Here is a 13,528-nt window from a genome sequence, read left to right as displayed (position 1 = left end):
ATTGACAGTGCTGGGCTACTCGTCTGACCAATACTCCGAACTTGTTATTGGATCCACACCCGTTCAGGTACAACATCCGCCTTCTACTTCTCCTTCTAAAAATTAACATTATTTCCAATTTTGAAGATGTTTGTTCGTCTGTCATTCAGAAAATGATTCCGACAAGCCTGACCGCAAAACTGCGCACAGTGAAGGTCTTGGCACTAGAATCTATCGGCCCCAACCTGGAGCAAGTTGTCACTTTCCTGAGATGCTTTCCGTGCCTAGAGAAGCTATATATCGAGGTGATGTTCCTTTCCTGTTAAATGTTAACCATAAGGGAGTTCAATTTATGACACCTTTTTTCAAGTTTACAATGACAATGTACTACGATTTCTGAAGGATTCTTTTGGAGGATTTCAGTACATACATGTCTTCTTTTCCAAGTTTACAATGACAATGCTTGATCCATATGGTTACAATCCATATGCATTTCTCCTTTGGATTCATCTGTACTAGTTTTCTTAGGAACTTTTCATCCACTCCAACATCTTGTCAAGATGAAAGATGGCATGTTAATGCCCATGTTAATCATGTCAGATCGAATATGGAATGTTAGTGCATTTACCAAATAGGCCTGTAGTAGTGTTCAAAACTGCATCTAGGCACTAACACGTTTTCTTCTTTTGCTGATGAGATTAGGCCCAGCAGTGGATAATGTGATACAATATAACAATCATGTCGAATGCCTAGATCTGCATCTCTCAGAAATTACTTTGAACTCCTACCGAGGGACCTTACCAGAGATTATATTCGCCAGGTTCTTTGTTGTCAGAGCAAGAGTGATGAAGGTAATGAGGTTTTCCCTACATTTATTTTGAAAAAATGAATGGTTTGTTGATCAGCGCCGGCACCTGTGGAAGAATGGAATAGGCTCCAAAAATGTTGAATTTCATTTTGGAACTTCAGATGACAAAGTAATCGGAATTCATCGTGTCAACCCCATACATGACTTCTCAGTGGCTGACCCCTTTTCAAAAGTTGTGAGGTGTTGAAACCAGACTTAGAAGTGGTAATATTAGTTTGAACCTCTATGATATCCATGTTCAGCAGATCAGAGCGAGCGTTTGCAGCTGATGAGCTGAATTTCATTTCTAATATCAGTTTGAACCTTGTAATCTTCGAAATTGAGCCATATAACTCTGGAATTTGAACCTTGTAATATTTCGAGCCTTTGTGGTATAATCGTTGAAATGGCATCGTATGAGACTCGTATATTGGTAGCACTATTTTGAACTTAATATGCAATGGTCTTAGATTTGATTTTATTAACCATTCTTGAATATGTTTACCTTGTCGATCTCACAGCACACGATTTGTATAGCTAACTCGACTATGATCTTGGACATTATTACACAGAGTTGGTTCTTCCATCATGTGCCATGTAGAGCGCAGAATTAATTATCGCACTCGAGTGTCCATCATCACCCTTCTGTGTAACTTTTACCTCATCACCCACGGGTAAACTTACGACCGAAGTAATTCCACACACTTCGTTTTTACAAAGCTTTTTGCCAATAAACGCCCACGATTTTTCCCTCTTCTAGCCGACGTGTGGCAAACCAAGTCGGGCGGGAAGCTTGTGCGGTAAACCGCGCGGTAGCACGGGAACAGGCTCACCGACGATACATTTCGTGCCTCTTTGATCCCACGTGTGGTTAAACTGCGGTGCGGTGTTGTCAAGCGTGCACTGGAATCCTCACTGCAGTGCGGTGTTGTCAAGCGTGCACTGAAATCCTCTGCTATGAACGTCGTGACAAGATGTGATGATCAGGCTGGCTGGCCCCCATTTTTTACAGCGGCTATTTAACCCTTGTGTCTCTTCAACCTTTTCGCGGCCCACCATTGCAAGAAGCACACCCACCATGACAAATTCTTAGAGAGTATCCCGCGCGGCTCCAATAGCGCTCTGAGCGCCTGCCGACGACGAGTAGCAGTTCACCATCCATGCCGTGGTGGACACCCACCGAAGGTTCGAGGAGCTCTCGGTGGTGTACACCAACCACCCGGTCTGGGTGGAGCACTCCATCCGCATCATGGAGTCATTGCTTGCCGACGAGAATTACAAGGTGGTCGGGTTCGACATCGAGCACACCCGCGCTCGTGTCGGGTCTTGTCCCAAGGTCGCCGTTGCCCAGATGTGTGTGGGCCACCACGTCCTTGTCTACCACTACTGCCTGGCCACAAGGCCTTGCGAGCATTTCGCCAGGTTTCTCAACAGCCCCCACTACATGTTCGCTACGGTCGACATCACCAATGATGTCAAGGTGCTCAAGAATTCCGGCATCACCTGCTAGAATCTTGTCGACATCCAAGGCCAATACAAGATCTGGGGCAGCAAGGAGCATGAGAAGGACTCACTAGTTCACCTCGCCGAGGCCCTCATTGACCCCTACTACAGAGACATGAAGGATTCCTGCAACAACGACAAGTGTGCATGGCACTCGGCGAAAGCAGAGCAATGGCAAGCGTCGTCGCAACAAGAAGTAGATGATTAGATCCTCGTTTCTCCTAGTTTAGTATGCATGTAATTGCTTACTTTGGTGTGTGAAAATGTTATCTGTGTAGTCTGTCTAATTGTATGCTTAATTTGGTTATGCAATGTTGTCTTTGTAAGTACATTTGTTGATGCTCCGTAGATAAAGCAAATCACATCGCACACGGACTAAATAAGGGAACCCGTCGGTGATGATTTCATCAGTCACTGACGATTGTATACCAGCAATCGTTTGCTCACAACACACAAGGCTTGTTAACAGAAATCGTTTGTGTTGTTATCGGTCTTCCCACACATTTCTGATTACAGACCTGCTTGTCACGTATCACACACATCTTGTTAAGTTGAACTGTTTATGTTCTCTTGGCTCAATGCAAACAATTCATCCGAGTGAACTGTATGTCGTATGCCGCACACACCTTCATCTGGCTGCCCGTTTCTGTTGTTTCGCCTCATCACAAACAGGTCATCCGAGTGAACCGTATGCTGTGTATCGCACACGCCTTCATTTGGCTGCCTGTTTCTTTTGTTGCAAACAGTTAATTGAACTAAACCGTATGCCCTGCATCGCACACAGAACCAAAACCAACCGTGTTTGATGCATACATCATCGCAAACGTTTTGGACATTTTTGACGGTTCTCTGACACCACCGTTTGCGATTATTGCATCGCACACAGTTTCTCGAAGGGTCTCTGATCGTAGTGTCGCGTTAGCAGCATCCTGCAGTAGTGCTCCAAGTCAAGTGATCACCGACAAGCAAGCATCAACCCATCATGGATAGAATAGTGAGAGAGTGAGCCACCAAAAATAGAGTGAGAGCCACAAGTCCAAATTGAGTGCCTCCACGATGAGCGACAAGAAAAACTTAGTGATTTTAACCACCAAAATAGATATGAGAGATGTGTGTGAGAGCCCATCGAGTGTTTTTCACTATGTTCTAGTGTGCAAAGATGAAGTGGCGAGAACTAACCCTAAATTGCAGGAGTTCGTGGACGTGTTTCTCGATGAGCTACCTCCCAGACAACCCCCACTTCGAGGCATCAAACACCACATTGACCTCATCCCTGGGGCACCTTTACCGAACAAGGCACCATACCGCGTCAACCCGGAAGAAACTAAGGAAGTCCAAAGGCAAGTACAACATCTCATTGAGACTAGGCATGTGTGTGAGAGCTTAAGTCCTTGTGTAATTCCGGTCATTCTTGTGCCTAAGAGGGATGGTAGTTTTCGCATGCATTTTGATTGCGGTCCCATAAATGCTATCACCGATCGCTATAGGCATCCCATCCCATGCCTTGATAATATATTAGATGAGCTTAGCGGTGCCACGATTTTCTCAAAAAATGATCTTAAAAGTGGCTATTACCAAATCCACATTCAAGAGGATAATGAATGTAAAACCTCTTTCAAAACCAAGTTTGGCTTGTATGAGTGATTAGTCATGCCTATGGGCTTATCCAAAGCACCTAGCACTTTCATGTGTGTGATGCATTATGTTCTTTGGAAATACATTCTCATATGTGTTGTGGTCTACTTTGACGATATACTTGTGTTTAGCGAATCTCTAGAAGATCATGTCACCCAGGTCGTTTTGCAAACTCTTAGAAACGAGCGGATTTACACTAATATGGAGAAATCCACATTTGGTGTTGACAAACTTGTTTTCTTAGGTTTTGTTGTGTCTTCTAAGGGTGTTCATGTATATGAAGCTAAAATTGATGCTATTAAAACTTGGTCACAACCAACCAACTTGCAACAAGTGCGTAGCTTCCTTGGCTTAGCAGGTTTCTGTCATCGCTTTGTTAAGGACTTTAGCACCATTGCTTCACCATTACATCCTTTGAGTAAGAAGAATGCACCCTTTGTTTGGGGACCCTCTCAAGCTACCGCATTTGATGAGCTTAAGAATTTGCTTACACATGCTCCTTTGCTTGCATTACCCAACTTTGATAAAACTTTTGAGGTACATTGCGACGCTAGTGGTAATGGCATAGGTAGCGTGCTGATGCAAGAAAAGCGACCCATCGCTTACTTTAGCGAGAAACTTTCCGGAGCACAACTTAACTATCCCATATATGACAACGAGTTGTATGCTTTGGTGAGAGTCTTGCATGTTTGGGAGCATTATCTTTGCCCTCATGAATTTTTTCTTCATACGGATCATGAAACACTTAAATATCCTAAAGGTCAAATGAAATTGAATAAGAGAGATGCAAAATGGAGTGAGTTCATTGAGTATTTTCCTTATGTGATCAAGTACATCAAAGGTAAGGAAAATGTTGTGGTGGACGCTCTTTCTCGCAAATGTGTGCTTGTAACTCAACTTGAATTGAATGTCATAGGATTTGAGCATATCAAGAACTTGTATGTGCATGATGTTTCATTTGCCATTCCTTATGAAAAAGTATAACTCAAACTTGGGAGCGATATTACATCAAGGATGGTTATATAATGCAAGCTAATAAGCTTTGTATCCCTGAGTCTTCTCTTCGTTGTTGCTTTTGCAAGATGCTCACGGCGGAGGACTTATGGGACACTTTGGGTGTGACAAGACATACGCCACACTCTTCAAAAACTACTTTTGGCCCAAGATGTTTCGCAGAGTCTCCCCCTACACCAACTGTTGCTCTACATGTCACAAACCTAAGTCTAAAGCTCAATCCCATGGTCTCTATATGCCACTTCCTATTCCTTATCACCCATGGGAACATAGAAGTATGGACTTTGTGCTTGGTTTACCTAGAACTCAAAATGGAAAAGATTCGATATTTGTTGTTGTGGACCGTTTCTCTAAGATGGCGCACTTTATTCCATGTAACAAAAGAGACGATGCTTCACATGTTGCAAATCTCTTTTGTAGAGAAATCTTGCACCTACAGGAGTGCCCAAGACTATTGTGTCGGACCGCGGCGTCAAGTTCCTTAGCTACTTTTGGAAGACCCTATGCGCCAAGCTCGGAATCGAGCTACTCTTCTCATCGGAATACCATCTACAAATCGTCGGCCAAACAGAGGTCACCAACCGGACGCTATCTACGCTTTACGAGTTGTGATCAAGGAGAACATCAAGGAGTGGGAGGAATGCTTGCCCATCACCGAGTACGCATACAATCGAGCAAGACACTCTACTACCGGCAGGTCCCCCTCGAGGTCGTCTATGGATTCAATCCATTGTCCCCATTGGACATTCTATCGCTACCTCTACAAGAGCGCATCAACATGGACGCAAGTGCACGAGCAAGCTATCTCAAGAAGGTGCATGAAGATTTAAAGCAAACAATCGAGCGCCAAGTACAACGACTTGCGACCAAGATCAACAACAACAAGCAACCCATGACATTCAACATTGGAGATCTTGTGTCATTACACCTTCGCAAGGACCGCTTCCCCAACGAATGCAAGTCCAAACTACTACCTCAAGTCGACAGACCCTTCAAGGTGCTAGCATGCTACAACAACCATGCATACAAGATCGACATCCCACGCGACAAGTACAACGTGATTGACATCTTCAATGTCACGGATCTATCTCCCTTCCATGGTTCGATCCGAGGTTAGATCTTTCCCAAGGGGGGGATGATGTGGACCTTCCGAAGATCATCCCCATGGACCTACCTTCATCTCCCCAAGTGCCAAGTGGACCGATGACACGTGCACGTGCAAGAACTCTTGAGACTGAGGTGACATCTCTCCTCTCGCAATTCCCTTTGAAATCGCATGAGACATGGCTACTACCTCAAGCGGGGACACTTTGCATACTCAGGTACCAAGGAACTATCAATGGAGAAGCTAAGGAGCAATGCCGAACGAAGGAGGAAGAAGAATGTGAAGACGGAGAAGAACAAGTGCAAGTCAGAGGCTCTCCGTATGATCCAGACCTTCCCACTGACGATTCGGATACCACGCACCAAGTGTACAGCAGCCCCCTCGGATCATCTGGACCAGTCCGGACGTCCGAACGACGACCCCGACAACCAGACCCCCTGCAGCGGCTACGGCGCATTCGGATGATCCGGACGGTCGCCCGGATCATCCGACCCCCGAAGACCGGATCATCTGGACCCCTGAAGCCTGGAAGCTCGGTGTGTGTGACTTGGGACGAAGCCCATGTAACTCTACCTACCCTTAGACTATATATACCACTCCTCCGCCCATGTTTTAGGGTTAGCATTGTGATAGTTGAGATAGAGCCTTGCCCAACCACTTATCCCTACTCCTATGGAGACCAAGACCTCCTAGGAGAAGATCCCCAAGTGGATTCAAGACCCCCTTGTGGGAAGATCCTCCTAGGATTCAAGACCTCTTTCCTTCAAGGATTGGGATGAACTAGTTCCCCTTTTGTACCTCCCTTTGTTTACTTTGGATCTTGTATCTCCCCTTTGTGTATATGGATTTAGCACATGTGTGATTGGATCAGGTTGATTTGTGTGTTTTCCTCCCTTGTGTTCTTCGTGTTCTGCGGAAAATCCCCTACTTTTTGTGAAAGATCGCCCATTAGGGTTCCACCCTAGATCATTGGGTTTACATGAAAACCACCTAGAGAGAAGAACTCACCTCCTAAGCCGAAGACTTCAAGCCAGTAACATTGGTCTGAGGATATGTCTGACGTCCTCGACTTCGAAGACAAGTTCAGGGGCTACTGAAGATGTCCTGGACTATGGGGTACCAACCTAGTTAGCCCACAGTCCATGGGCCAAGTTATGGCCCGCCAATCTCACAAGGAAGGACTCCGAGAGCCTCGAACCCAGACATGATCAAGATGGACACTACCGAAGACTTAGCGTGTACTTCAAGGACTGCTCCACCTGTCGGTATGTTTGTTCCTAGTTGGTAACCGACCATGTGTAACCCTAGATACCCCTGATGCCTATATAAACCAGAGAGTTTAGTCCATAGGATAGAATCACAATTACTAGCCTTAGGGTTTAGAACACAACATATCTTATACTCGATACTCCATCATCAATATAATCAAAGCAGGGTGTAGGGTTTTACCTCTTTGAGAGGGTCCGAACCTAGGTAAATATCGTGCCCCTTGTCTCTTGTTCACCATCGTTCCTAGATCCACAACTCGGGACCCCCACCCGAGATCCATCGGTTTTAGTACCGACGCCAGGAGTACGTGCTCCTGTGCGCAAAAATGTTTTTTGAAATGTCTGAAGAAATCCCAACAAAAATTCTATGTGTTCATAGTCACATCCAAATGCTACCTACACATTTTTAGACAAAAAGGTTAAGCATTTTGGCCTGTGAAAAAAAATCGAACACCAAATGTTACTCCTACATGTCACCTCATTTTTTTTCACCGATGAAACATTGTTTGCTCCATTTTCGCATGAATATTTTCAATGATGCTTGCAACACTAATGCAAACATCTAAAAAACAGAATTTTTTGAAAACATTTACTATTTTTCGATTACTATTCACGCAGGAGCAAATGCTTCTGGGAGCCAAAACACCTCCGCCTTTTCTAAGGCCACTTATTGATTCATAAGAACAGATGTATACAAACCAATGTAACTATGTGTTAGAAAAGGAGGTGGGATTATTTAATAGGCGGGTGAACGCTTTTCTCTTTTTTCTATCGGAGCTACTTTGTGCAGCCTGGATGGGATGGCCCGTCTAGTCTGGATGCTTGGATCACGTATATATGTATTCTCTCTCTAGCCATTTTGGAGGGTGCTAGTGGAAGGGTGAGATGTACTGAAATAGCGTGTGATCAAAAGAACTGGTAATGGGCAGGACACAAAAATATGGGAGGAGAATTGGATTCCAAGAGATGAAATGATGAGGCTATATGGGTGCACATCCACCAACCCACCTCACTCGGTTTTAGAGTTGATAGATGTCACGACCGCAAGCTGGAATGTACATCGGCTTCAGGAGGTGTTTCTGTCCATCGATGTTACAGCCATTCTCAACATACCTCTCTGTACCAAGAACATTCCTGGCTTCTGGTCATGGAACTTTGGGAACAACAGAATCTTCTTCGCCAGATCTGCCTGCATAATGCTCATACAAACAACGAAGGGAGGCTTGGTTAGAAAATACAACAGGCTCGTCATCATTTGGTCGAGAAGCGGGATCATGGAAGCTTATGTGGAACATCAAAGTACTAGCAAAGGTACGCATGTTTCTCTGGCGATTGTCCAAACATTCCCTGCCAACGAAGGACGTCGGATCTCACAGTAACATGGCAGATTTCAAGTGCATGCGGGTTGTGTGGGACTGAAGACTCTTGGCGACATTCCCTGATGGAATGCTCGATGTCTAGGTGCATTTGGGCGCTAGTGGGTGGAGAAATTGTTGTCATCTCAGAGCGGCCACTGAACCGAGCGCCAAAAACCGGTTGTTCTTGTGATAAACACACTTTCCCATGAAGATTATGTCAGACTTTCGGTGACCCCGTGGGCTATTTAGGCGGAAAGGAGAAAGGCCATTCATGAAGGGATATTTCAATGCCCTCATGCCACACATATTTTCATTGATCGTCTCATCTTAGATCTAGAGATCATAAAGGATCGAAAGCCAGGACCAACCAGTAGAACAGGACAACCAACAACAATGCGAAGGGTTCGACCCAGGGCTCCGCCAGATGGTTTGCCAAAAATCCATGTCGACGCGGGGCCGTCCAATGCAAACCGAAGGGGGTCAGCAGCTACGGTAGCAAGGGACCGGCAAGGAAACTACTTGGGCAGTTCTTCTCTCATCACCCTAGGCCTACATGATCTGGCAGTACTCGAGGCTATTGCATGTTGTGAGGGGATAGTGTTGGTAGAAGAGGATCTTCACAGATTTGTTATCGCATGTGACTCCGAACAGGTAGTTAGAGATATTACAAACAGCGTCATAGGTCGCTACGGGCCTGTCATCTCGAAGATTTAGTCTAGATTGAAAAAACTTTAATTGTATTTTTTAGTTTTGAAGGACGAACGGCAAATGTAGAAGCTCATAGCCTAGCTAGCTTTTCGCTTTCTTTACATAAGGGTCATCACCTATGGCTGTTACAACCCCATCCCACCAAGTGTGGACTTCGATGAATAAAAGTTTGGTTACCCCTCAAGAAAAAATCCTCTAAATACAACATAAACATTAGACCGGTGGTACGGCTATTGCATGTTGACCTGATGACAATGGTGTTGTGTCCAAGTCATGACTTTGACAAATTACTTTTATTACATGGATGGACCAAAGAATTAATAGGTATGCGGAGAGCCCAATGACAACACCAATCAAAATTTAACAAAGCTATTACTCCCTCCGTTCCAAAATAGATGACTCAACTTTATACTAATTTTAGTACAAAGTTGAGTCATCTATTTTGGAACGAAGGGAGTATTAGTTTAAAAATAGGTACGCAGAGAGCCCAATAACAACACCAATTAATTTTTTAACAAAGTCATTATTAGTTTAAACAAGCAAGCGTACCACTTCATATATTATTTTGCAGTGAATTTAGATTGTTATTTGTTGCAATATGTATGCAAATTGTGAACAAGAAATAGGGCTGCTGCAGGAAAAGCTGCTGAGATGTGGGGGGCTATTTTAATGTTACTGTTGAGATGAACATTCTTTCCCCCAAAAAAAAAACTCTTTGGTGCCATAAAATTTACTCCGGAAGCTTTTCTATGCCTAAAATACTGCTGCTGCAGGAAATGCTCTGCGACAGAATTACTACGTAGTTCATCAATCCACAACATCAAATTGGTGGAAATCAAAAGAAATGCGGTCCATGCACATGCAAAGACAAGAGGGCTACTGGGACGAAAATTGCGTTTGGCTCCCTGAGCTCAGCTGATGCGAGAGCTATAATCAGCCGGGCGATTTGAAAAATAAATTCCTCAGATAAATATACTATGACTAAAATGTACCGTTCGGACCACCAAACAACAATCCGCAAACCAAGAAAGCTAGTATGTGCAGACGGTTAGGATTCTTTGTATGAGCTTTTGTGCTTCCCTTGTGCACCCAACAGTCACGCACCTTGCTGGTACAGAAAAGCTAACCCAGATAAACAGACTCTTGCCACTACTCTTGAATAGAAGGAGAAAACTGATCCCTTTCTCCCTTGGAATGTCGATTTCTGAAAGATCTCAGCGGTAGCCCCAACCTCTTCCTCGGCCTCCTCTGCCCCGCCCTCTTCCACTGCCTCTTCCACCACCACGGGGTAACCCCTCAAAAGCTCTGTTCACAAGCTGATTGTGCATTCCTCCATCTCCTCGCCCCTTCTTGTTTAAAGGGGCATTCCCATTACTAGCAGGTTGGGTCCTCTTCCCTCTGAAACATCAGCAAACTAGAATTGACTAAAAAGAAATGCAAATTAATCTGAATAAAATTCAACATTTGATAGTGGACATCTAACCCTGCTGTTGCAGCTGCTGGTTTCTTTGGTTGTTCCATCCATGATAGAGTAATTTTCTTATCACTAATGAATAACGGAGATTTCCCATGCAATGGCTGAAATAAAAAAAACAAATCGTCTCATTTAAATTTTAGATGTGAGCAAATAATAGGTTACACTAGTTTCTTCTGAAGCACATAGACAAAGAATAAACAGTACTCCCTCCGTAAACTAATATAAGAGCATTTAGAACACTAAAGTAGTGATCTAAACGCTCTTATATTAGTTTACAGAGGGAGTACACAAGAGCAATATGCTCGTCGACTTCATAGCAAATTCTAAGAAGCTAGTTACAGTTGTACAATTGCTTTTTAGACCTCGAACGCCAAGCAAGAAATTCCAACATGGCTTATATTTTGAAGGTCAAATAAGCTAATATGCCATCTTAAGCATATATAGGCTCTGACACATGGATAAAGGATTTTATGATTAAGGGGCTTAGAAAAATAATACTACAGATATGCTTGTGCATTTTAACACAATATTAAATAGTATGTCGTTGGTTAACGGGCATATTCAGCGAGGCCCCCAGAAGCGCAGTGCATAGCGGACGGCTAAAGCATGTCGATAATGTCAAGAGAGGTCGGGATAGACCGAACTTGACATGGGAGGAGTCCATAAAGAGGGATCTGAAGGACTGGAGTATCACCAGAGAACTAGCCATGGACAGTGGTGCATGGAAGCTTGCTATCTATGTGCCAGAACAATGAATTGGTTGCGAGATCTTATGAGTTTCACCTCTGCCTACCCCAACAACTTGTTTGAGACTAAAGGCTTTGTTTGTTGTTGTTGTTGTTGTTGTTTGGCTATGGTTTCTTTAATCTTCAGACAAATTATGTATTCCGTACCAAACTATAAGACGTTTTTGTAGGCTAGTTTAGTACTGTTTATTACCCACACCCTCAGATTTTAGCCTTGCATCGTTACATTTAGAACTACATTAATAAGTCAACAGAGGGAGTAAAAACTTGCTCAATATAAACAGGATTGCAGCAAATTGATGTTATTGCAGACATGAGTCAGCCAGGCCGGTGCACACAACAGCAGCAAATGGCATGTCGATGCAAACAGAGATAGTGATGCAAGATAACGAAGAACTAGTTACTAAGAATAGATGTTAGCTTGCAATCCTGCAGAAATCTTCGTAAGTGAAACAAAGAAATTACCTGTGACATTGCCAATATATTATTATAGGACCGCATTGTCATCGTCGATTTTTGCTGATCCGCTTTCTGCAAAAGATATCACATCACTATCAATTGGCACTTTAGCAGGAATTGTAGATGACACATGTGATAAATCTGTGCCATGAAAAATGTTTAGGACAAATTGTGAATGTTATGACAATACAAGGTTCCTGCAGAAATATTATGATGCCGTAATAATGGTAGTATAACATGGCACAAACTAGAGAACGTTCCAATGGAACTAGTAAACCCAAGCATCTAAACTCACGATTTTAGTTTTCTCTTCTTCTGTCTTTGCTGAAGATATTGCCTTGTTGAAATCTGCCATTCCCTGGGTTAGTCTCTTCGAGGCTGCTCGAACCGTGTCTTCCGTTCCAGTTAACCTGTGCATTTGTAACCATCAGAAACACGCTAACATGACAGAAATCATGCTGGAGGAACAAATTTGTGCAAGATAACAATGGAACACATAAGCAGGGTGACAAAGCCAACTATGAAAGTAGACAGAACATTTGTTCTCGATGCTAAAAGATTCTATCTCAAAAGCTTAATGGGCAATCTGGAAATCATCATGTGACTGATCGGCACGAAAAGAAAATATATATTTCTATATATACCATATGAAAATGTATTTCATGATGAATCTATTGGTATTGATCTGGTATTGTAAATGTTGATACAATAATTCTATAAACTTGGTCAAAGTTTGTTTAACTTGACCAAATTTTATATGCACTATTTGGCAAGGAGGGAGTACTTAATAGTGGACATCTCTTAAAAGGAATCAAAATCAGATTGAGCGTTCTATGTACTAGACTTTATTTGGACTTGCTTAAATTAGACTACAACAGAACCACAATGGAACTTCCAACTTGAAGGCTTCTACTATCGGGCATTGTTTTTAAGGCATCCCTAAGGCGTCGCCGTCGCCTAGGCGTCAAGGCGTCAGCCTTGCCTTACGTGCATGCCTAAGGCGTCCGCCTTAGTCCATAGGTCATCCAAGGCGTCCGCCTAGGCGCCATTCTTCCCGCCTTAGGCAAATGAAGACGCCTTAGACAGGGCAGGGAGTTCAAACAGAGCTCTGGGCGCGAAGAGAAGGGCGGGAAACAGAGTCTGGGCGCCAACAATTACTAGCAGGGGGAGAGAGAGCCCTAACCAGTTTCCGTTTTCCCCCAACCCCATCTCTGGCGGATGGATCTGAGCTTCTCCCCATCCTCTCCAGCAACTTCTCCCCCTCCTCTCCGGCTGCTTCTCCCCCTCCTCTCCGGCTGCTTCTCCCCCTCCTCTCCAGGACAGCAGGCAGCAGCAAGCAACCATCACCTCTCCCGCAGTTGCCTACCAAATTCTGCTCAATTCTACTTCTTAGAACTCTCTAAGGCGTCGCCTTGCCTTATGCCTTAGC

General features: G+C 43.9%; 1 protein-coding gene across 1 annotated transcript in view; it reads right to left on the bottom strand.

Moving 5' to 3' along the window:
• Positions 1 to 10,220: 10,220 nt before the first annotated feature.
• The window catches only part of LOC119322329 (apoptosis inhibitor 5-like protein API5), a 15,458-nt gene continuing 12,150 nt past the window's right edge, over positions 10,221 to 13,528 (bottom strand). The window contains exons 13-16 of the mRNA XM_037595828.1: positions 12,395 to 12,509; positions 12,106 to 12,171; positions 10,901 to 10,995; positions 10,221 to 10,815 (exon numbers count right to left, since the gene is read on the bottom strand). Coding sequence (XP_037451725.1) covers positions 10,632 to 10,815; positions 10,901 to 10,995; positions 12,106 to 12,171; positions 12,395 to 12,509 — 460 coding nt within the window. The 3' untranslated portion in view covers positions 10,221 to 10,631. The remainder of the gene's footprint in view (positions 10,816 to 10,900; positions 10,996 to 12,105; positions 12,172 to 12,394; positions 12,510 to 13,528) is intronic.

The sequence above is a fragment of the Triticum dicoccoides genome, chromosome 6B, assembly GCF_002162155.2.
Source record: "Triticum dicoccoides isolate Atlit2015 ecotype Zavitan chromosome 6B, WEW_v2.0, whole genome shotgun sequence".
Classification (NCBI taxonomy): domain Eukaryota; kingdom Viridiplantae; phylum Streptophyta; class Magnoliopsida; order Poales; family Poaceae; genus Triticum; species Triticum dicoccoides.
This window is presented reverse-complemented; position numbering and strand designations above follow the sequence as displayed.